We start from the raw sequence: 25096 nt of genomic DNA on the forward strand, positions 1-25096 counted from the left end.
GTCGGTAGTTCCGACGGCATGGTGTAATTGAATTTTCTGCCAAAATAATGTCGGGCAAAATCAAACCGACGTTTAATAGTGCACTTGTTAAACCTAGCACAAAACCGACAACCTGTGACGTCGTGGTCTGGGCCTAGACATGGGATACAATAAGAATGGAAATCCTTATGAGGTTTTTGCTTCCTACAAGAAATACAGTTACTAACTTTTACTGACATCGGTTTGAGGCAAGAAAAAGTTTCCCCAATGGGGTACTTAACTTTGTGGAAGACTTCGGTTCTGGATTCGGAATGAAAATCTCAGGAGTTGGCCGACCGGCACTTGCGAACTGCTTTTGCTTCGGGCACCGCACGGCAAGAAAGACTGAAGAAAATGGCGTTGACTGCATCTTATATACCTCTGTCACACTGACGTCAGGGAAGAAGCGACAGCAATCGACGCCAGACCAAGACTTTGGAGCTCAGGCCGACTGAGGGACCACCTGACGGCAGGATAACACAAGTGTAATGACTGCAGCAGTGTAACATGATGAACATCTATAACTTCTCACAGAATGCATAGAATGTGGTATTTGGACAATATTTTTGAAGCATGCAAACAGATGCTACTTTTCCTGATAATTAAGGCAGCTCCCTGGGTCTGAGTACTAAACACAGACTACATATACATATGCACACACGCACATATATCTATTATATCTGTTTTATCTATTTAGATGTGTCATCCAATTACTATATCACTTTCAACATTATTAACACAGAAAATAAAGCCAGCTCACGTCACTTGTTTATATACACATATTTTAAAGTTGATGTTACATTTTTTTTATTTGATTAGCTAAAATACATATAACTTTGAATTGTGCCTTAATGCAAATGTGATCTACAGATGTGGGCAGGAACATGCTTTATTCAACAGATCACATAGGTTCATAGGTTGATACTAGGCTATCTGCCCTAGGGCATTTACAAGCCTAGCCAGAGTATGTTTGGCTTTTGCCACCCTTCTTAGATTTGTTGACTGTGCCTCTGTATAGTAGGTCACAGAAGGTAGCCCATTTAAGGTTAGTTTACCGTGCCTCTGTCTAGCAGTGACACAGAAGAGATCCCAGGGGTAAATTTACAATCTCCCATCCAAATGTCAAGATTCTTCTTGAAGAGGGTCATTGAGGGGCTCTGTCTGACATGGATTGGGATTTTGTTCCAGAGTGAGGGGAGCCTCTGGGATATGAATCTGTCCCTCCAGCATGTTCTATTTATTTCTGTGCTGAGGTTTAAGTCACTGGAGCGTGTAGTTCTGATGGATTTGGATTTCTTGAGGTGGGGCATATCCATAAATTCTGGGTTGGACATGGCTTTATACGTCAGGCACAGATCACCTCTGAGTAGGCAGTAAGCAACTGAGTAGAGCTGGAGTTTCTTTAGCCTATCTGTGTAGGGCATCTGTTTGAGTCCCTTGATCCTCTTGGTGAGGTACTTCTGGGGTCTTTCTAGTTGTAGCAGGTGTCGGGTAAGATACATCCCAAATAGGGCATTGTATTCAATTATGGTCCTGATGAGTGATGAGTAGAGGGGCACAATGACCTCTCTTGATCAAGATGTGAACCCCTTCGTGATAAGGTGGGCTATACAGAATGTCTTTCTAACCACTTTGGCAATGTGATTGTCAAAAGAGAGATTGCAATCTACTTGGGTCCCCAAATCTCTAATTACTTCTTCCATACTTAATGGATTACCACCTATGTGGTAATTTGTGGGCACTTTGTTTTTCCCAAAGGGGATGACTATGCACTTTATGGCATTTAGCTTTAGGCCATGGCTCTGGCACCGTTATCCGTCTCTGTGAGACCTTTTTGGAGGATGCTTGTGTCAGCCGGCAAGTCGATTATGGCCCCCAGTTTGCAGTCATCTGCAAACTTTGTCAGCCATAGTCCTCCTGTGTTAGCCTGTACCTCAGAGAAATATATACCGAACAAGAGAGGTCCCAGGACTGAGCCTTGTGGGATACCACTTGTAACTGGATTTAGAGTCTGACATGGCACCTGCAATTCTGACCATGTGGGTTCTATCCCTAAGTCAGTTTGCAACCCATCTTGTGACATAGGGGTTGATATTTAAGCTGGTGAGCTTATTTATGATGCCTGAGTGGGGTATTGTGTCGAAGGCTTTTGCAAGGTCAAGGTAGGCTGTGTGGACTACCTTCCCTTCGTCTGTGGCCTTGGTGACTGTTTCAAAGAAATTGACCAGGTTTCAAGAGGCAAGATCTGCCCTTAACAAAGCCGAATTGGGTAGGATCCAGTGTTTGGAGGTTCCCAATGTCTTTGTTTATGAGTTCCATGATGATACGCTCTATAGCTTTGCAGGCCAGGCTAGTTAGGCTTATAGGGCGATAGTTTCCGGGGTCCGTTGTGGCACCACCTTTATGGAGTGGGACCTCTGTTGCTGTATGCCATTCTTTGGGTACATATCCTGTTGTAAGGCTGAGACTGAACAATGATTTTAAGTTAGGGTTCAGTTCTTCTTGGAGATCATGTAAAACGCAGCCCGGGACACCGTCCGGTTTCATTGATGATGTGTTTTTTGCTTTGGAGAGGGCAGCTTTCACCTGTGCATCTGTGATGTCAGGGAGGCTAGGAGGCTACACTCTGTTGGGATAGTCATTTGCTCATTTGGGGGGGGGGGTTTGCACTGAACCTGTCTGCCAGGATGTTGGCAATGTCTGTGGGTTCAGTGTATTTTTTGCCATTTTGCACTAACTCAGAGCACATCTGGGAGTTTCCACCCAGGTTTCTGACATAACTAAAGAAAGCCTTGTGATTATCTTTAGCGTCTTGTGCAATTTTTCTTTCGAAGCTAGCCTTAGATGATTTTATGAGGGATCGTAGTTTCTTGCTAGTACTGATCAGAGTTGCCTTCCCTTTCAGGGATTTTGCTCTATCATGTAAGTAGCTTCCTCCTCCTGTTGTACAGCTTATTTATGGCTGGGGTCCACCAGACAGGTCTCCTGCCTTTATTTGGGATAGCACGATCCATGCATTCCTGTAGGTATCCATAGAATGCGTTTGTAAAGGATTCTGCGGTTTGGGCCGTATTTTCCACTGGCCCTGGGGCTTTGAAGGATTCCACCTTGGTTTTGAGAAGTGGGAAGTTTGCTTTTGAGAAGTTTTTGACCGTGGTTTCCTCTGCTGGGGGTGGTGACGGGATACGGATGTCCATACTGATTAATTTATGGTCAGATCTTACCAATAAGGGGTATACCTCTAGTATGGAACATAGATTCCCCATGTTGGTGATGATCAGGTCCAATATGTTTTCCCCTCTTGTGGGAGTGGAGACCAGTTGTTCCATAGCATTTGAGTTTATAAATTCTAGGAACTGTTGGGCTAGGGTGTTGGGGCTTGAGTAGTGCTCCCAGTCTATGTTTGGGTTGTTAAAGTCACCCAATATAATGGTATTTGGAGAGACCTTCATATTCTCCAGTGTCTTCAGGAAAGCCGAGTGGGGTTCCTGAGTTTGGGAGGGTGGTCTGTAGCAGGCTACAAACCGGAAGGCAGTTTTGTCCACTGTTAGTTGCACATGGATGGTCTCAGATGCTTCGTGCAGTGCCACTAGCCTGGAGGTATGGGTATCTTTGATGAATATGAATACTCCCCCTCCTCTTGTGGTTCGGTCCAAGTTTTGGGGCCGAAAAGCATGGTATGAGGTATAGCCTGGTAGTGCTGGGGTGCTCTCAGGAGCCTTGAACCAGGTTTCTGTTACTGCACAGATATCGATATTCTCCATACTGAGGAGAGCCTCGAGTGCGTGCATCTTGAGGTTTAGACTTCTGGCGTTGAGCAGCATTACCCTTAGTTTCTTTTTCCTTGTGTTGTCTAAGGAGGTGGGTTTGTCTTTTGAGTCTTGCCTAAAAAATGCAATATGGGGGGGGGGTGGCAAGAGCCTTGGCCAGTATTCAAAAACCCAAGGGTGACAGGTGCAAGCCGTCCCTATCGAAGCAACGTGGCTTGTCAAGCATGTCATCCCAGGCTGTGCTCAGTGCTATATTGCAATAATAATGAACTACAAATAAGAGTACGTCAAGATTTCTTAATGGCATATAATATACAACTGTACATTTAAAAATAGAGAAAAACGTGGATTTTTTTTTCTTTTCCTTTGACTGAATAGATAGGAGGGTTAGTTTGGATGGTCTTTCTATTTACACTAGGAGTGTTAGACTCCACGAAGGGAAACAGGGTTAAAAGAATTTCTTGTTTAGTTTTTAACATGATTTACTGTTTTTTAACGGTGTCTACAATTTTTGTCAATGAACATGTGTTTATTACTACCAACATATACAGCTCTATAATGACTAATAGTATGAGACATATAAGAGTGGTACAAAAAACACATTTGAAAGTTAGAAATATATTTATTGCTCTTTCTCATAGATACTACACAATACAATTCAAGTGTATTTCAATCAGTATTAATGGTCTAAATAATGGCTGAAAGAGAAACACAAAAAAAGTTTCTGAATTTACATAAGTCACAGATCATTTTCATTCAAGAAACACACCTATTAAGGATGATATAAATAGGCTTAATACAAAATATTTTAAGATTTTATGTAGTTCTCAATACAAACAGAAAACGAGAGGGTTAGCCATTTTATGGAGAAATTCATCAACAAAGCCCAATACAATAAGCACATAAAATGACAATAAAGGCACATTTTGTTCAACAATAACTGAAATTAATGGAAATTTGTATACCTTTATTAATGTTTATTGGATACCGTACTGGTGTTAGAACGGTTAAGCTACAATTAGAAAAGGTAATGCAATTCTTGAAAGGCAGTATCATTCTGGTGGGAGACTTTAACTGCATATTAGGAGATGAAGATTTTAAAACTATTAAAAAAATGAAGAATACTAGTTTCAGCGAAGGAACTAAAAAAATTCAAAGGCTCATTTCAAATTAAAGATATTAATGAATTCTCAGATCCAGGTTCACCTTTTTATTATACTCATTTTTCACACAGACGTGGAACTCAGTCAAGAATAGATACAGCATACATTTCTAATAATTTAATATTTAAGTTGAATAAAGTAAGGACAATTTATTGCCCACTTTCAGATCATAATGCTATAACGTTTGAATTTATATTAAACACTAATAAATAAAAAGGATGCCAGCATATGTAACTAATTTGAAGAATTTTATAATAAAGAAATTCAAACATTTATTGAAATTAATTACACAGAGGATATATCTGAGATTTATGTATGGGATGTCTTAAAAGTCTATTTAAATGGTTGAATAAAAAATGGTATGCCCTTAAGAAAAAGCAAAGGGATAAGGATCTGACAGAAATACAGGGAAAACTGATAAATTAAAACAGATCAATCAAAAAAGACAAGATAATAGGATAAAAGAAGTTGACAAGTTAAAAAAAGGTATTTAGAGATGTTAAATCATACAACTATGATACATTTACAAAAAAATCAAATTAATCAACTATTCCTTGAACTCAAAATATACGCATAAATTAGTTTCCAAAACAAAAACAATTAATAAATTTAATCATATTAAAGAAATGTATTCATCTGAAGGTAAGAAAAAGGTCTTTAATGCAATAAAAATCTTTTAGAAAAAATCTGGGCTTACTTTTAACAAAGGCAAAACAAAAATTTTACTTCTAAATGAAAATATTAATTATATGGAAGAAAGATTTTCTAAATATGTAGAGGGAGATAATAAAATTATCTATCATGGAATAATTTTAAAATAAAACATTAAGAACACAGTATCATTAGTGCTGTTATTAACAAATGGAACAAGTTTTTTCTCTACCATGGAAGACTTTGTTTAATAAAACTGATTATATTACCAACAGTTTTATATTTAATACAATCCTTATCACTACCCCCATCTAAAAAAAATTTAATTCTTTACTTCTTAATTTTTTTTGGTACTCTAACAAATCAAGATTAGAAAACAAACAGAAAATGAGAGGGTTAACCACTTTATGGAGAAATTCAACACCAAAGCCCAATACAATAAGCACATAAAATGACAATAAAGGCACATTTTGTTCAACAATAACTGAAATCAATGGAAATTTGTATACCTTTATTAATGTAATCCATTACGTAAGGGATTGGTCCCCTAGGCAGAACTGGTATATCAGAGATTGAGTTATATTCATTATCATCAATTATAAAAACAGTTTCCATGTGGTTAAATATAAACTATAATGCTAAATGGAAATATATACAAGAGAACACATGTATAAAACCAAATAAGATAGCTTTCACACAAAATGAGATAATAAAGTTCTATAGAGATCCTAAATATTTATGGTTTAGAAAAGAAATATTGTGATTAACTATTTACAAAAATCCAGGACATAGGGCATGTTTTTTTCTTGTTATTTCCAATAGCATATACACAAAATAATATATGTGCCTTCAATTCAAATACAATGTATACATTTAAGGGGAATAATTTAATATGTTGGTATCAACTGATGGATGGAAATAAACTACAAACAATAGGATATATAACTACTAAATTTAATCTAAACAAAGATATGTGGTTAGATATACAAAACTGTAGGTATTCAATAGAAAATATCAATTTAATGCAAACATTAAAAAGAAATACTATTCCAAAGTGTATTGGTTTATTAATAACATTAATGCATCAGAACATAGATGAAAAGGGACTTTTATCTAGAATATATAAAAGCATTAAAATGTAAAAGAATGTATTAATGAGAATTATTGGGATTACTTCAAATGTATAAATTATTATTATCCAAGTAAAGAAGATAAAAAATATATGTTGTCATGATCAAAGCAAACATCTTCAAAAAGTGTAGAATATTTACATGAAAATGTATGCATAAAATATTCATAACTCCACACAGGACAGCATTAATATATAAGAAAAAAGTGATTTGCTGGAGATGTAAAGCAAGTAATAAAGCAGATTGGCAACATATGTTTTTTGAATGTAATGTCATAAAACCATTTTGGGATAAGATTAATGAATTTTTGCAATCCTTATTTAATGATAAATTCACTCTAACCAAATAATTAATGTTATTCAATACACTGACACCAGAGTGTGTTAAAAAAGTAAACAACCCACTTCTATGGAGTCTTCTATCAACAATAAGAAAAATAATTACCAAGAATTGGAAGAATGAGCAAGCACTAACGATGACAGAAAAATGGAAGAATGAGCAAACACCAACGATGAAAACATTTATAAATTTGGCAACGGATATTTGCCATTATGAACCTCTAATAATCAAGATGAGAACAACCAGAACTACCACATTTTACATCTGGATAAAACTTAATGAACTGCTAAATAAAAAGATGTAAACATGTTAGTAACAAGAAGTTTTAGTTATTTGATAGACATCTTTGTAAATAGTTGTTTAGTTATGGTTTATTTTCTTAGTTTAATATTTCTAATACTGCTTTTACTTTAATGTGAAATTTGTTACTTATTAAAATCAATAAAAATATTTTTAAAAAAAATGAAATGTGTCCAGTGTCCGTACCTGGCTGACGCACTTTTTAAGAAGTTGACAACAGTCAGTTAAATTCATTTTAAGCTTCAGTACATCAACTGCTCTGCACCAATCCCATCAAATATATAAATTAAAAATAACAAATGCTTTACAAACCTATAAAAGGTAACAAAGCAGAGTTTTAATAAGATGTTGTCAGGTTGGAACAAAATCTTCAAAAAAGATATATGAATAGAAAGGACTAAAAAAAAATCACAATTTCTCCAAAAACTGATACCTTTGATCCACTCCTTTGTGTCCACTTATAATGTATCTGGGCACATGGACGGGGTGGAGAGGCACAAATAAAGGCACTGGGATTCTTGAACATCAAAATCTGCAAGACAAAAGAAAACATGTAAAGCCATCAAAACTGAATTGTCTTTATGATTTGGTATTCTAGTTACACATGTTGGTAAATATACAACTACAAAAGACACTGAATTCCAATTACATGTTAGTAAATATACAACTACAAAAGACATTGACAAAACAGTAGATTTTCAGCAAGTATGCTTTTCCAATGGATACTTCAGTAATGCCTCAGAGCCATCAAGATTATCAAGTCTAACACAAAACTCTTCATTGAAGCTCCCCGCTGACCCGAACCCCCTGTTAACAGCAGCGTACATACATGTTCTCAGTATAAACAGACAATGTTACAAACTCCTTCCATTTTTTTCCCTGTGAGCAAAGCTTAACGATAACTATCTCTGTTACCTTTAAACATATTATAACAATAAGTATGGACCAGCTACCCTATAAAGCATGGCCATTTTCTCATTTGCCAGCTATGCAAAATATTATATTTGACTAACAGCTTCCTTTTTCCCCACAACCTATATCTATCTGCCTCAAAGATTCTTGATCTCCCTCACTAGCTACTTATACTTCCTCAATAAAATTGTCCCATGTGTATGCTACCCTTCACATCCCTCAGTGTCTGTTAAATTGTGTTTTCCTGTTCTTACCCACTTATTTCTTGAAACATGGAATCTTTCTGGCCAACACTACCAAGGTACTTCACATTTTATTACTCACACCCCCTCATCTCTTCCTCCTTTCCACAGAAGTACACATACTAAGTTACTATATAATCACATAGCTCTGTGACTCAGAGGAATAAAACCGTGACTATGAATCAGATGATATGATTTCCACTAGCAGCTCGGGTGTTGAAAGACTTGGATAGAGGAGGATAGGAGTGAATGGCTAATGCCAGCTCACTCATAGTGTGGGAGAGAGCAGTGGTTCCAGTCAGTCTACCACCACTATACAACCACAGATCTGCATGGTAGTTACCTTAAAGACCCTCCTGAAATTAAGACCTGGAGTAGCCTTAACTTACAGAGGTTAACTGCTGTCCTGATCTGTGAATACAAGGAAGTTAAAGTATCGTGGCCAACCGGATGAGGCATTCATACACAACATTATGGGTTAAGGTGTGAGAAAATACTGCTTTTCCATGAGAGTGATGCAAATGATAAAGAGTATTCATTCCCCATTTTAAGCATGCATGCAGTACTGTTTACTGATACACTATATTTCTGCACCCAAAGCTTTATTTACTTGGAAACAGTAATGATCTCATGATCACTTTATGGTCTACTCAAAAAGTAAAAAGTGCATTAACTAGTCAGTGTGTGTATTATATGTCACGGGCACATGTATTACATGTCATAAATGCAAATATGACAATCACAATACTGCTGTTCCATTAGGTAATACACATTTGAAATGTATGCCATTTCTACTAGATGTGACTTTGCATTATTTATTGAAAAGCAGTATATGACTATGGTACTACTACAGAATATAATACTGGATAAGGAAACACTGACCACATAGATCGTGAATGGCAGCTTTGTGGTTTGTTAATCAATAGCAGTCTAGGTTGTGATTTTAACTTACGGTGAAACATTCTGTGTAACCATGCATGGCAAATTCTAGAACTAACAAGTGACTGCCCAGGAATATAAAGCTGTGTTATAAACTTACCATAACAGATTCACTCCTACAGAACTGACTCTTGCAATTCCTATCTGCTAAATCCCAACAACAGCCATTTCACACTGAGCTAAGCGGAGGAAGTCGGAGGAAGAGCTCTGAGCCATCTAATCTGTGATATATAACATTAAGTATCCTGTTTTTTGCTTATTTCTGAGTTATTTATAGCACTTTTACTGTCTGCATATACTTTGCTAGCTAGTTTCACTGTGTGTGAGGTATTAACTAGAAATGTTCTACAATTGTTAAGCATCTGGTTGGGTTTGTTTGTTCTGATTTTTGTTTTTTACCCTCCCTCCCTCCCTATTGGTATCCTGTTTTTATACTTGGTAGCTTTGCAGTTGCCCGCCCCTACTGTAAATTTGATCTGGGACACTACTCCCAGTCTTGTGGCATTACCTCATTCTACCTAATCCGGGGAGAACATTTGAGAAGGCCAAACCAGTTAGTTTCTGCTCCTCCTTTACACTTTACAAAAAAAACAAAAAAAAACTTCTCAGCTTGTTTCCTGTCTTTCCTGTAAGTCACCTAGTCCAGATACAGATTTGCTGTAACCAGGACTGTTTGTAAGCTTCTGAGCCCCCAAGCCTTTCTGTGTTGGAGGGAAGCCTACTAGCTTAATTTTGTTTCTTAACACTAGCCAGTTTTCTAATTTCAGCACTAAAATATGTTTCTTTGAGCTCAGCACTTGTTCAGAACTCATTGAAAGCATTAAATAAGCTACAAATTACTACAGCACTCAACTTTTCTCACTTATCTAGAGGAAAACAGTTTTTAGTACTTAATAAATAAGCACCTATCCAGGCATGTCTAAGGGTCAGCTCCCTGTATTTTCTCCTGTCTACCTGATGAATCTGGGCATCTTGGGGCAATGCAGCAATTGCCTCATGTACACAGACAACCCTCTCCTCCTACCACCCAACACTACAACCTGTGAAAGATGCATTTATACAGCCAAACTGGAAGCAAAGCTCTCTTCACCCAAGACTGGACTATACAGTCAAGAGGAGAAGATAAACACATGCACCACACCACAAAGTCCCTCAAAACCTACACCACCAAAACACACACATAGAAACACAAAACACACACCTACATTCACGGAGGCTCTCAAAAAAATCTACCCAAGCAACAGGGACCTCCAAAGCAGAAACGCAAGCAACCTCCACCCTCCCCAACACAACCCAAATGACACATAGCCCACAAACTCAGTGTGCCACTCAACCACAGCCCATAAGGCATAACAATGTACCCAACACTCTAGTCATAGGTGACTCTATAGTCAGGCACACTGATGTTCCACTCACCAGGCTAAACAAGGAGAAAGTTACTGTCAGCTGCCTGTCAGGTGCCAGAATCCGCCACATAACGCATGCACTCAGGTCATTCCACAAGTACAAATATGACTCTGCCATTGTCCATGTTGGTTTGAATGACCTGAGACGTACCTCCCTGGACTAAATGGAAAGAGACATGGAGGAGCTGTCCAATCATGTAGCCCAGGCAGGTATGACCCTAGCCCCGAGTAGCATCCTGCCATCACCCAGAATGATACCACAGTACAAGGACAAAAGGATTTACTTCAGCAATTGGCTAAGCTTCTGGTGCCATTCTAAGGGGATCCAGTATCTGTCTGCCTGGGATGGCATGATCGACAAACCATGATGCTTTGCCAGAGATGGCCTGCATCTGTCGCCCTTGGGATTCCGGATACTGGCTAAGGCTCTTGAGCCCCTATAGTGCCTTTTTTAGGCAAGATTCAAATGACAAATTCACCACCATAACAGGTACAAGAAAGCAAAATCTGAGGGTAATGCTACTTAATGCTAGAAGTCTAAACCTCAAAATGCACTCACTCGAGGCACTCCTTAAAATGGAGAACATCGACATCTGTGCAGTGACAGAGACCTCGTTCAAGGCTTCAGACAGCAACCGTGCATTACCAGGCTATAATTCATACCACACCTTTCAGCCACCTAACCTGGACGAAAGCACTAAAGGTGGAGGCGTGTCCATATTCATTAAGGATATCCACACCTCCAGGCTAGTTGCTCAGCATAATGCATCCAAGATTATCCAAGTGCAACTAACTCTGGGCAAGACCGCAATCCAAACTGTAGCTTGCTACAGATTCCCCACCATGCCCCTGGATTCCCACTCCTCATTTTTTGATACACTGGAAAATATTAGGGTACAACCTAACACCATAATAATGGATGATTTCAACTACCTCACCATTAACTGGGAAAACTACTCATGTACCAACTCTTGGGCTCAACATTTTCTGGAATTCATAAATTCCAATGCCTTGGATCAACTTATCCACTCCCCCACCACGGGCAGCAACAGCCTAGACCTGGTCATTACCAACATGGGCAACCAGTGTTTCACACCAGAGGTCAATTCCTTGTTGGTCAGATCCGACCACAAGCAAATCACCCTAGACATCCACATCCCATCCCCACCCCCCATTAGGGAAGCCACCGTAAAAAATTTCTCCAAAGCCAACTTCACGCTTCTTAAGACAGAAGTGGCAAACTTCACGACACCCATGCTGACAGACAATAGAGGTACGACTGCTGAATCCTATACAATTGCACTTTATAAGCACTTACACGAGTGCCTGGATCATGCAATCTCTAACAGAACCAAAATGCTATCCTCCAAAAAAAGGAAGCCAATCTGGTGGTCCCCTGCCATAAACAAATTCTACAACAGAATAAAGAAACTGTTGCAAAAAAGAGTAAAATCCCATGAGTGGAGGAACTCCGTGGTCATCCTCAGTAAGAAGCTGAGATCCCTCATAAAATCTTCCAAAGCTAGTTACGAAAAGAAAATCGGCACTGATTCTAAAGACAACCACAAAGCCTTCTATAGCTATGTCAAGAATCTCAATGGCAACACTCGGATCTGCTCTGAGTTACAGCACAGTGGCACTAAATATACAGAACCAACTGATATTGCCAACATCCTGGCAGATAGATTCAGTGCTAACTTTACCCCTCTCTCATCCTTATACCAGAAGAATGCAAAGTTCCTGTAACCACGGCTGCACAGGTAAAAAACACACTCTCCAAAGACAAGAACACAGCATCCATGGGACCTGACAACATCTCAGGCTGCGTTCTACATGAACTACAGAACGGACTGGCACCCCACCTAAGTGCCATGTTCAATCATAGCCTCACTTCAGGCTTTGTGCCCACTGAATGGTGCACAGCAATGGTTATCCCACTCCACAAAGGGGGAGCCACCACAGACCCTGAGAACTACTGCCCCATTAGCCTGTCGAGCCTGGTCTGCAAAGCTATGGTCTCATCAAGGAACTTATAAACAATGACATTGGTAATCTCCAAACTCTGGAACATACCCAGTTCAGGTTTGTAAAAGGCAGATCATGTCTCCTAAACCTGATAAACTTCTTTGAAGTGGTCACCAAAGCCGTAGATAAGGGTAAGGTGGTTCACACAGCCTATTTAGATCTCACCAAGGCTTTCGACACCATCCACCACTCTGGAATTATAGATAACCTCACTAAACTAGGTATAAATCCCTATGTCACAAGATGGGTTGCCAACTGGCTCACTGACAGAACCTATACTGTGAAAGTAGCAGACTCTAAATCCAACTTCAAACCAGTGACAACTGGAGTACCACAGGGTTCAGCCTATGTCCTTCTCCTGTTTGGTATCTACTTCTCTGAAGTACAGGCTAACACAGAAGGTCTTTGGCTAACAAAGTTTGCAGATGACTGCAAACTAGGAGTCATAATCAAAACTCCTAACGATGTGGACATCCTACAAAAGGGCCTCACTGAGGCAGATGCCTGGTGTCAAAGCCATGGCCTCAAGCTCAATGCCAAAAAGTGCACTGTCATCCCTTTAGGTAAAAACTCTGTACCCATGAACTACCACATAGGTGGTAGTCTACTTAACACCGAAAGTGTGATAAGAGACCTTGGGACACAGGTGGACAGTAGTCTCTCCTTTGATAATCATATCGCCACAGTAGTCAAGAAATCCTTCTACGTGGCACACCTCATCACAAAAGGTTTCTCATCCAGGAAAAAAGAGGTCATTAATCCCCTCTACTCATCAATCATTAGATCCATTATAGAGTACAATGCCCCTTTTGGTATGTACCTCACAAGACATCTGCAGCAGCTGGAAAGGCCACAGAAATAACTCACAAAAGGATTACCGGCCTCAAACAGATGCCCTACACAGACCATCTCAAAAAACTCCAACTTTACTCTGTCGCACATCGCCTACTCAGAGGTGATCTCTGCCTAACATACAAAGCTATGTCAAACCCAGAGCTGTTGGACATGCTTTACTTAAAGAAATCCCAATCCCTCCGAGCTACACGCTCTAGGGACCTAAACCTTGTCACCACAATAAACAGAACATGCTGGAGGGATAGATTCCTGTCCCAGAGACTTCCCATACTCTTGGGCAAACTACCTATCTATATCAAGCAAAGCTCCTCATTAGCACTCTTCAAGAAAAATCTTGATGATTGGATGGGAGATAGGAAATTCACCCTGCAGATCACTTCTGTGGCTCTGCTTGACAGGGGCACAGGAAAATAATTTTCTTGGGTGGCAAAAGCCAGGGTATCATTTGGGTAAGCTTATATAGGCCCTAGGGCCAATAGCCTAGTACCTACCTATGAACTAGCCCAGTATCAAGAGTGGTCTACCCTTTCCTCTTCAAGTTAACCAGGCTCTCTCTCACGTTGTCTTCAGGACACTGGTGGTATAAAAGGGTGCCAGCTGATACAATCTCAGGATCTTTCTTGCCCTGGCAGATGTATATCTGTTTCTCGCAGCAAGATCAAAAACGACCAGGGGATAACAAATTCAGCTGATAGACCTTCATGGTGGCGGTAATGAACCCTGAAAAAAGATAATGCCTGATCACGCAGAAAGGGAGCTGAAAGATAGACTAGAAAATCATCCCAACCCAGAGTTTGTTGACAAATACAGAGTAAAAGAAGGGAAGGTACTGCTACTACAACACTGAATCTACCCACACATTTACAATTATTGTAAGTTCATAATAAAACTGTGTTTTTCATAACTCACTGTTGCATTACTGACTCCAAGACATTATAGAATAGAAGGTGGCTGGCCTTTGGAACAGACAAAGGACAAAAGGCCCTGCAAGAACAGCTGTGGCAAACCCTATCCTGGCCCTGGAAATACTGGCTAAGTGCTACTGTTTGGCAAAGGTATCCAATGAAGACTAGGTACCTGCTTCTAAGTTGGTCAGTGTAGTAACCCCCACCCCTTTAGGAAGGTGGTGGTGGTGGTAGCAGTAGTCTTGGTAGAATGAGCTCTTATTAGACCTGGTATAGACTTTACCAGGATACATATAGCAAAAGGCAATGCAATAAAAAAGCAGATCAAATATTCTACATTGCTTTGCTCTAGCCAAGCGGAATTTCAGTTCTTTATGCACATTTAAGTAATGCAAAATCCTTCCCCAGCTCCCAAAACACAGGAAGGAGGATAGCCTGATTAAGTGAAAGCTACGCAGCTCTGTAACCACCTTCGGTAAAAAAAGATGCAAAAAAAAAAAAAAAAAAGCAGAGAGACATGTATATTGCTGAATTGCTGAAGGTAGTCCAAACAAAACCAAGGAATACAAAAGCACAAAAAAATCCAGATGTACCACCACGGGACTTCTAAAATCACTTCACTTTAATAAAACTTTAAAAACAATGAATAACTGTAGATTTTTATCTTTCCTCAAAACTTGCTCATCAGTAGAGAGAAAAACAGACTGGATAAGCGCTTTCAGCATGTAGCCTTCTTCAGATCCTGTTCTCAACATGTCACTTCCTGGATTATCAACAAAAGCTGATCCATTCATTTGTGAGATGTTTTTCCTATAAAAAAGCAGTGCAGTGTTGACAAGCCTTGGAAAAGACCAACATCTTAAGTGTCTTCGTCTTATAGCTCTGACACCCCTCAGACATGTGAAATTATTGCAGAAGTTTGAGGAAAGATAAAATATACACTTATTCATTGTTTTTAAAGTTTTATTAAAGTAAGGGGATTTTAGCAGTTCCGTGGTGGTACTTCTGGATTTTTTTGTGCTTTTTTGTTTAGGCATAAAAGATGGAGGAGTCCAAAATGTGACCCTGTTCTTATGAAATGCCCAGAAGGGTTCTCTGCACATGAGAACATATAATTATAAAATCCATCCAACCAACGTCAAGGGCTACCAGTAGGGCAAGTCTTGTAAAACAAGGAATTTTACTGCGATCTTAACAGCTGGTTCACATGGAGGAAAACTGAGCTTTTACATCACAAAATTCAAGTCCCACAGTTGAGAACTCCCCTTCTCTGGGGTCGTAAATGCAAACCCCACTTAAAGAACAGTTTCACTGGGAGTAGTGATGGGAGCTCAAAGGCACACAGGCAGAAACAGCTGAAGCATTCATTTTCAGAGAAGCATTGAAAATCTTGTTTAGTGTAGATCTAACAAGTAAGCAAGGATCAGAGGCAACTGCAATGAAATTGGGTCCATTCCTCCAATGGGAGGACTTTTTCACTTCGTTACGCAAAATTTTCTTGTGTTGGGTTACTGTCCTCCCTCAGAAAACAAGCCTAAAAGGGATGAATGTTAACTCTTCCATACCATCAACCTAACACTCTGCAAGTTGAGGTGACTCACTGACCCTTGATTTTGAGTTAAAAGATCCACATGCTGATGCAACAGGAATACTGCTTCCCTTGTCAATCTCAATAGAAAGGAGAACCAATGTTGCTTGAGCCAAAAAAAGACTATTAGCAGCATTTTGGCATATCCTCCCATCCTTATGTTTCAGCCTTTTTTTTTTTTTAACTTTTAAACTGTAGTAAACTGCTTGCTACAGTTTAGACCAAACACAAGCGAGCTCAGGTTTGACCAGAAATGTTGTTGTTGTTGTGTCTCTCGGCTTTTCCCAGTTAGGGGTCGCCAAAGCGGAACTCCGGTCCGCTAATGATTGGTAGTTGATTTTTACGTGCCGAGTTACCAGCCCTGGCGCACAACCTTCAACAAAGGTACACCCATTCACGCATGTCTCCATGCAGAAGACTTTCTAGCTGAGAATCGAACCGGACAGCGTCTTACTGTGAGGCGACAACACTACCGCAGCACCACCACCGCGGGTTTTGACCAGAAATGTAACACTGGCTTTTAAAATCATATATGCATTAAACAGCGATTAGGATCGGCTAATCGTGCCCTCCCCCCGATACTTAACACCTGGAGCAGTTGCCCCCTTTGCCCTGCTCTAGGTATGCTACTGCCTGTACAAAGCACTTTCCAAAACCTGGATCTAGAAAAGACAGCACATCTTCTCTAGGTTTGTAAGAAGCACCTGATAAATGAGAGAAAAACATCAAAGATAGAAAAACTACTAAATATCTATCATTTAAAAAAAAAAAAGAAGTTATGTTCTTACCATAACATTCCATCTGAGTAGTAGACTTCATTCTTCTGCACATATGGGTATACGGATCCGATTCGGATCAGAGCCGGCAAAAAACGTTTCAAGCATCAGCTCCGTGCTCCAAGCTCCTCCCCTACCTATATTACTTCACTTCCTCCTATCTAGCCCCAGATCAAGTTTGCTGTCACTAAAAAGCGACATAACCAAACCCTAAACAGGATAACCTGTAGAGTGAGGGGGACGGACGGAGGGAAAGTGCAGAAGAATGAAGTCTACTACTCAGATGGAACATTATGGTAAGAACACAACTTTTTATCTGAAATAGTTGACTTCATTCATTCTGCACATATGGGACAGAGTCCCCAGCTACTAGAATTCCTGGGAGGCCCTTATGGAAGGATATTTCTGAGCACCGCAGAGCCAAAGGATGCTCTCCCTCTAGAAATAAGATCCAATTTGTAATGGGAGATGAATGTGTGCGAATTTGCCCAAGTCGCTGCTGCACAAATATCATCTAATGAAACTCTCGACCAGAAAGCTGCAGAAGTGGCCATAGCTCTAGTGGAATGAGCCTTCAAAACACCAGGAGGAGATAACCCTTTGTCCTTATAGACCTGCTCAATACACAGGGTGATCCACCTTGCTAAGGACACTTTCAAAACTGCTTTGCCCAAAAATGGTTTAGAAAAAGAGACAAACAATTGATCCGACTTCCAGAAGGGTTTAGTCCTATGGAGGTAAAAACAAAGCTGTCTATGGACATCCAACAAATGAAGCTTACGTTCACCCCTATTCTAGAAATTTGGGAAGAAGACTGGCAAATTTATGGATTGATTAATATTGGCTGCTGAAGACACTTTGGAAAGAAAAGAAGGGTTTGTGTGCAACGAAATCCTATCCTTGTGAAAAAACAAATAGGGGGGCAAGGAGGATAATGTCTGCAACTCAGAACTCTCTTAGCTGAAGTGATGGCGACTAAGAATGCTGTCTTCCATGACAAGAACTTCATCGGAACTCAACCGGCTGGCTCGAAAGGGGGAGAGGTCAAGGCCTGAAGGACTAAAGTCAAATCCCAAGGGGGCACTGTTTCTTTAACTGGAGGTCGCAATAAAAAAGTGCCCTTCAGGAAGGCTTTACAGAGTTTGGCCGAAGCCAGAGCAACCTTACTTTCACCCACATGAAAATTAGAGATGGCAGCCAGTTGAACCTTGATGGTGGAAGTACTAGAGCCTGACCGAAAATGATCTACCAAAAAATCCAGTACGACCGGAACAGGGGCTGTAAATGGGTTCTGATTGCGCTGAGAGGCTCAAACGCAAAAACGTTTCCACTTGCTATTGTACAGTTTCCTAGTGGAGGCCTTAAGAGAAGCTACCAGAATATTCTTAACAGGAGACGAAAGTCCAGGAGTCCAGATGATCATGGGAACTGGAGCAGCCAAGCCGTCAGCTTGAGACTGTCCAGGTTGGGCAGGGGAAAGCCTGACGGGTGAGAAATTAGATCTGTACATGGATCTAGAGGCCATGGAGGGGCCAACAGGTGAGACCATAGGAAGGGAAACCACACTTGACGTGGAGCTATGAGAATGACTTTGCACTGCAGCCGGCAAGCTCTCTGAAGGAACTTCGGAATCAGAGGTAACGGGGGATAAGCATACAATAGCCCAGAAGGCCAAGCCTGGACTAGAGCGTCCCTGGGGGCATCCCCCAGAGGGGGGATCAGAGCGAAGAATTTGCTGCACTTTGCGTTGGAAGGAGATGCAAAGAGATCGCAGCAAGGTTGACCCCAAACACGGAAGATCTTCTCCGCCACTGATTGTTTCAGGGACCACTCATAGGGAAGAAGAATAGCCCTGCTGAGACTGTCCGCCAGAATGTTGGAGCATCCCGGGATATGCGTTGCTACAAGAAACCGGCTGGTGGATATGGCCCACTCCCAAACTCTCATGGCCTCGCGACAAAGGGGGTAGGATCGGGTCCCTCCCTGTTTGTTTATATACCAGACTACAGACATGTTGTCTGATTGAATGGCTATCATCCCCGGAGATAGGACCTGGGTGGAAGGCTCTCAAAGCTAACAAAACTGCCCTCATTTCCAGGACGTTGATGTGTAGCTTGGTCTCTGGACGGGACCACGTGCCTAGGACCGTTCTTCCCAGGAAGTGCCCCCCACCCGAGCTGGGAAGCGTCCGTGGTCACCGTGGCTTGAGCCTGAGGGACTAGAAATCTGTGCCCCGCAAATATATCCGTAGAGTGAAGCCACCACAGGAGTGCTGTTCTGCATGCCCAATTGATACGGATGTGGAAACTCATCGGAAGGTCTAGCCAGGACCATTGGACTACCAGATTCCACTGAAGGACTCTCATGTGAAGACGTGCAAGAGGGAGTATAGAGATTGCTGCTGCCATGGAACCCAGAGCCCTGAGAACATCGGCTGCTGTAACGACCGCGTGATCCAAGATCACGGAAACATGGAGTCTGAGATTCGCTATCCTTTCCGGAGTGAGAAAAATCTTTGACTGAATCGAATCCAACCGAGCTCCGATGAAGTCTATGATCTGAACCGGAGTCAGGTGGGACTTATTGAGGTTGATCGAGATGCCTAACTTGTCAGCCATACCTAGGAAGTAGTGTAGGGCACGATACAGGAGACACTTGGTGGATGCAGCAAAGTAGGGGAATACCTGAATGCCCTGAAGTCTCAGGTGAGCCGCTATGACCGCCATAACCTTGGTGAACACCCTGGGGGCTGTGGTGAGACCAAAGGGTAGGGCTCTGAATTGAAAGTGACTGGCCCCTAGCCGGAAGCGGAGAAACCTCCTGGAGCTCCTGTGGACCTTGATGTGATAGTAAGTGCCCTGGAGGTCTAACGAGCACATCCAGTCGCATTCTCTCAGAAACGGTATAATGGACTGTAGAGTGACCATCCGGAATTTTTGTTTCTCTACCGACAGGTTGAGGATAGACAGGTCCAGAATGGGCCTGAGGTCCCAGTCTTCTTTGGCACTAAAAAGAACTTGGAGTAGATGCCTGATCCGGACTGATCTGGGGGGACCGGCTTGATGGCTCCTTTTTGTAACAGCTTCGAAACCTCTAAAGCTGTAGCCTCCCTGTGAGCAGGTGGGACATCTGGAAGGCGAGCTGGAGATATGGGATGTGAAATGAAGGGGATAGAATATCCTCTGGATATGATGTTTAACACTCAGTGGTCTGCAGTAATGGACTCCCATGCTGCTGGATGCAAGGAAAATCTTCCCCCGACTGCCTCCAGAGTAGAGCAGCCGGGCAACCCCTCAGGGTTGATGAGCGGGTCTGTCGGAAAAAGGTTCCCTAGACCCGAAGTTTCTGGGACCCCCTCTGCCCCTGGGGCGGCTTCGGTCTTGTCCCCCTCGGCCTCTGGGGGATGAATACTCCTGAGTGTCATGAAAGGACTGTGATTTCTGGAACCACATCTTCTTTTGCCCCTTTTGGTTCCTAGAATAGGACCTCTGGGGGTTAGAGAAGCAGATTCCGACTGCCAATAAAGTCTTTCCGTCCTTCTCACTCTGGGTTAGTGTGTCACGTACGGTCTTCCCAAACAGTGATGATCCATCGAATGGGGCGTTGATGAAAGACGCCTTAAAGGGGTCTGCAAACTGACACAGCCTGATCCAGGCATGTCGCCTCAAAGCAATGCCTGTACCTGCAGCTCTAGCGGCACCCTCCGTGGCATGGGAGAGGAGACGCTTAGAGGTATTAGTCACCGATTTCAGCATAGTCATCTTGGCAGTAAAGGACTGCTTGTCCTGCTGAGACAGAGATGCTGGGGCGACTCGGCTCCGACATAAGGTCTCACTGCAGTCGAATGATATGTGCCAAGTAATTCAGCGCACAAATAGAAAATGTTGCTGACGAGTACATGCGCTTCCCAAAATGATCCATCGACCTGGACTCCTTGTCCGGTGGATGAACCGAGGAACTCTCCTGTGCTAGTTCCTTCTTTGTGGCAGCTGCAACCACCAAAGCGGCTACCGGGGCTCCCTTGGACCATGCCAGCCTGTCCGATGGTGGAGAAAGAATTTTGTCTGGCCTTTTGGGGATAGGCTCTGCGGTTTCAGGATCTTTTCATGCTCTAATGGTGATGAGGTCCACCAAAGGGTCAGCTGGTGGGGAGACCCAGGAAGTAGATGGGCCTGCGCCAAAAGCATCCAGGAATACGGACTCATCCGCAGTGGGTTTGGGAGCTGACCAACCTCCTCATTGACGGAGGATTTCCATAATGTCTCCAAACAAGACGTCCTCGGGAGGTGATCTGGGGAACCCTCTCCTTCATCCAAGTCCATATCAGTGGTAATGGACTCAGGGGAGTCCAAGTGCCTCCTCTTGCACTTACACTTATGAGGTTCCTCTCCAGTGTGACTCTCTGGAGAGGATTCGCAAGCCTCTGGGGATTCCCTGAGGGGAATGGCCTGGGGCTGCCTTGGCACGGGCTGAACCTGAGACAGGACAATGGGAGCAGAATCCAAAATCAGGGGGGTTTGGGCCGGATCCGAGGATGTGAGCTGTGGTCTCAACCCCATGGGAGAGGACACTTTTCACTGCCACGAATGCCGATGAATAGCACACCTCCATAGAACGTAAGGAAAAGGCTCTCCCCGGCACTGGAACCGGAGCCGACTGCGGGGTAGTCCGGGCGCCGAGGGTGGGATCCGAAAGAACACGATCCCGACTTTCAGGTCCAACTCCCCGACCACGGCTCTGAGAGTCCCCTGGATCCGAGATCGGATCCGCGGAACTCAAGGTGACGGCCAGCATCGAGGAAACAAAAACCATCGGCGCCGACCCCACAGCTCCAAAAGGTCTCGGACCCGAAAACCCTGAAGCATCGGGTCGGATCGGGGAAGGAGCAATAGGGTGGAACGTAGCAGAAGAAGAACCCTCACCAATGGGAGAGGGTCCCGGTAAGACCTCCATCTGAATCTGGTTCTGGATGAACCTCCTCATCAGCCTGTTCATATCAAGTTCGGATACACTCCAAGTCGATCTGGAGGAAGCGACCTGCCTCGGCTCCGACGACTCCGGCGAGAAACGGGGAGAGCAGAGCCGAGGAGAACGAGACCTAGATATCTTAGCAGAGGGACTGGAAAAAGACTCCTTGTCCGGAGACCTTTTCCTGGGCCTGGCTCTTTCTTTATGGCGCCTCTCTTTCTCCCTTTTGTCCCTACCTCTCTGGGATGACTCCGAAGAAGCAGGCCTGGCGGGAGGTTGAGTCCCTGCCTGCACAGAGTCACTGGCTGGAGAGGAAACCGAGGCAAACTCTAGGGCAGAAGCAGGTAGCAAGCCTTTGGCCACAAGCTTAGCCCAACGATCCTTTAACGCCCTTGGGTTAAACCCTGAACAAATGTCACAGGATACTGACAGATGGGCGACTCCTAAACATAGAACACACAGTGTGGTCATCGGCTGGAGAAAGCTTATGACCACACTCTGTGCACTTTTTGATGAGAACCTTAGTCTATTCGGCCAGAACAATGACAACAAAAAGCCCTAAACGGACCACACGCACACACACACTAAACCGGGATGGGCCTAGGCAGCAACCAGAACACAAAACTACCACTAGAGAATACAAACTAAAAACTTCTTTTTTTTTTTTAAATAACATGACGACCAAACGCGAAGTAAGGGAGGAAAAAGGGAAGGAATTCACACTCAACAAATAGCAAAAGGTACCAAAAACCTTACCACCTAGCTAAGAGCTCAGAGACCACGATGCTGACTCACAGAGCGGCAAATGAGATCTGGGGCTAGATAGGAGGAAGTGAGGTAATATAGGTAGGGGTGGAGCTTGGAGCTCTGAGCTGATGCTTGAAAAGTTTTTTGCCATCTCGGATCCGAATCGGATCCGTATACCCATATGTGCAGAATGAATCAAGTCAACTACTTCAGATCACAAATTTCTCTGTAGCAAAGACTGAATAGCTATTACACGTTATAGCTACATAATATGTACGTGTTTATGTACCACTTATTCGGTGTAGTATTCTAGTATACAGCTTTCAGCCAAAACATGTAACAGTTGTTACTACACCCACTAAAAACTGCAGTTCTTCTATTTTGTGAAATCAAATTAGGCTTTTGCTTTGCAACTTAGTGAAATACTGCATTTTTAAACTTACTAATACTGGTTTTGGCATTCCTTCAAACAGCTTTGACAACACTTCTAGCATAAGAGACCACCCAAAACCACAGCAATGAAACAGAATGTAGCGATCGAAACAGCTGTCTTACTTTGGGATTGAAAGCATACACAACCAAGGGAGGATGGGGGTATAAGATGCCTCACAGTGATATAACTGCTCATGTCACCCACAAAGGGTGGGGTTAGTGCCCTAATAGAAATAGATTCATTGTCATGATTACAGTGAGTGCAACAATTACCTCCACTGCTGCCTGGGTGATGGCCCTCTGTCTCCTGCCCAGTACTATAAATACCCAATATAGGAGAATGATTAGGCTCAAAACATACCATGGGAGGTTTAATGGTCATCATGCATGGAGACAAAAAACAACAAAGAAAAGTTATTTTACACTTCTGCAACTGCTGATGCAAACCCTGTCCAGTTACTGCCACCTTTCTCTGAAATTATTACAGGAGTGAGTGTTTAACATGCTGGAAAATACAATTTGAGTGAGGATCACAAAATCTGATCCAATTATCACCTATGATTTCCCCTCTTCCTCAAAATATGCAACCCCAGAGTTCATTATTCATAGAAGGGGGGGGGGGTGAATCCACACTACCACTATACTCAGGGCAAAACTTTGAGAAAAGGTTCAAAACAGTTGGCAAATTAGGGTCAGGTTTTGCAGTCCTGACCTTCATATTTTGTTGATATTCTGACATAGATTTGCACAAATGTATCACTGTTGAGAAAATGTTTCTAGAACTGTTCATAGGAGTTGGGACTGTACCAAATTTCTACACAAAAATAACTTCCAGTTTTGCTGGTGATGCCTCCAAAGTATATACACTAGTATCCAAAAAGCTCTGCTTACTGATTTCACACCCACTCCACTTAACTTTACATACTATGATTACATTTCTTTTCTTAAGCAGCTTAGTGACTGTAGACACTGTATGAAGTTATATTTTGATCCCGCACCAGGTTTTCCAAAAGGGAATAGTGTATTTCTTACCATATTAAGTAGATATTGGGGTAATTGGCAAAGGAACACAGTTTAAACTTAACTGCAGACTCATCACAGTTTCAACAGTTTTATATTTTATCTAAAATCCACAAATGATGACACTAATCCAACTGGATTGTTTCTGGAGCTGGGTCTTTAACAGCACCTATACCTTTTTTTCCAGAAACTGTTTCCACACCTTTGATACCTCACTTCTAAGATCTAGGATACCACAAATTTCTAATATGCAGGTTGAATGTCACTGGTACTTATGTACTCTAGATATATATTCCTTATATGCCAGCATACCCATTTTGTTATGGATTAGACGCTATTAGGTTATGTCTACATACTTTGATGTGCCTTTGAATACAGAGATTTTTTTTAGTACAGCTTACTGGACTTGTACTTATTAAGAACACTTTTTACTATGGCAGACTATTATCTACAGGTACGAGGCATAGCAATAGTGCTTCCTTTACACCACTACATGCTGATCTTTTCATCAGGTATTTTGAAACTAAGTACATTTATGCCACTTAACAATTCACTTTTAAAATACATCAACATATGGCAAGATATCTTGACAACTGCTGGATGATATGGAAGGGCAAACAATACAAATTTTTTGTTCTAGAATATTTAAAAAGCATTACATTTGTTATACAGTTCACATTAAAAGCTGAACTACTTAATACTGACTTTTTAGATGTGATGGTAACAAAAATCTTGGTACATAGGGTCACAGCTGTATAGTAGGTGAATGACCATTAGGGTCCTTAAAAGCCTAGCCATGCAACCCAAATGTGATCCACAAATTTGATTTACAGAGGATGTTTTACTGACTACCTCTGTCCGTCACAGACATTGGAGCCAAACCAGGGGTGAGCTTCCGATTACCCATCCA

The 25096-nt window shown here is 41.9% G+C and overlaps 1 protein-coding gene across 1 annotated transcript in view; it reads right to left on the reverse strand.

Moving 5' to 3' along the window:
• The window catches only part of ATG2A (autophagy related 2A), a 2853001-nt gene that overhangs the window by 1800058 nt on the left and 1027847 nt on the right, over positions 1-25096 (reverse strand). Inside the window, exon 13 of the mRNA XM_044075772.1 lies at positions 7805-7903. Coding sequence (XP_043931707.1) covers positions 7805-7903 — 99 coding nt within the window. The remainder of the gene's footprint in view (positions 1-7804; positions 7904-25096) is intronic.

This window comes from Protopterus annectens, chromosome 6.part1 (genome assembly GCF_019279795.1).
Source record: "Protopterus annectens isolate FY-2018-M chromosome 6.part1, PAN1.0, whole genome shotgun sequence".
In the NCBI taxonomy this organism is placed as follows: Eukaryota; Metazoa; Chordata; order Ceratodontiformes; family Protopteridae; genus Protopterus; species Protopterus annectens.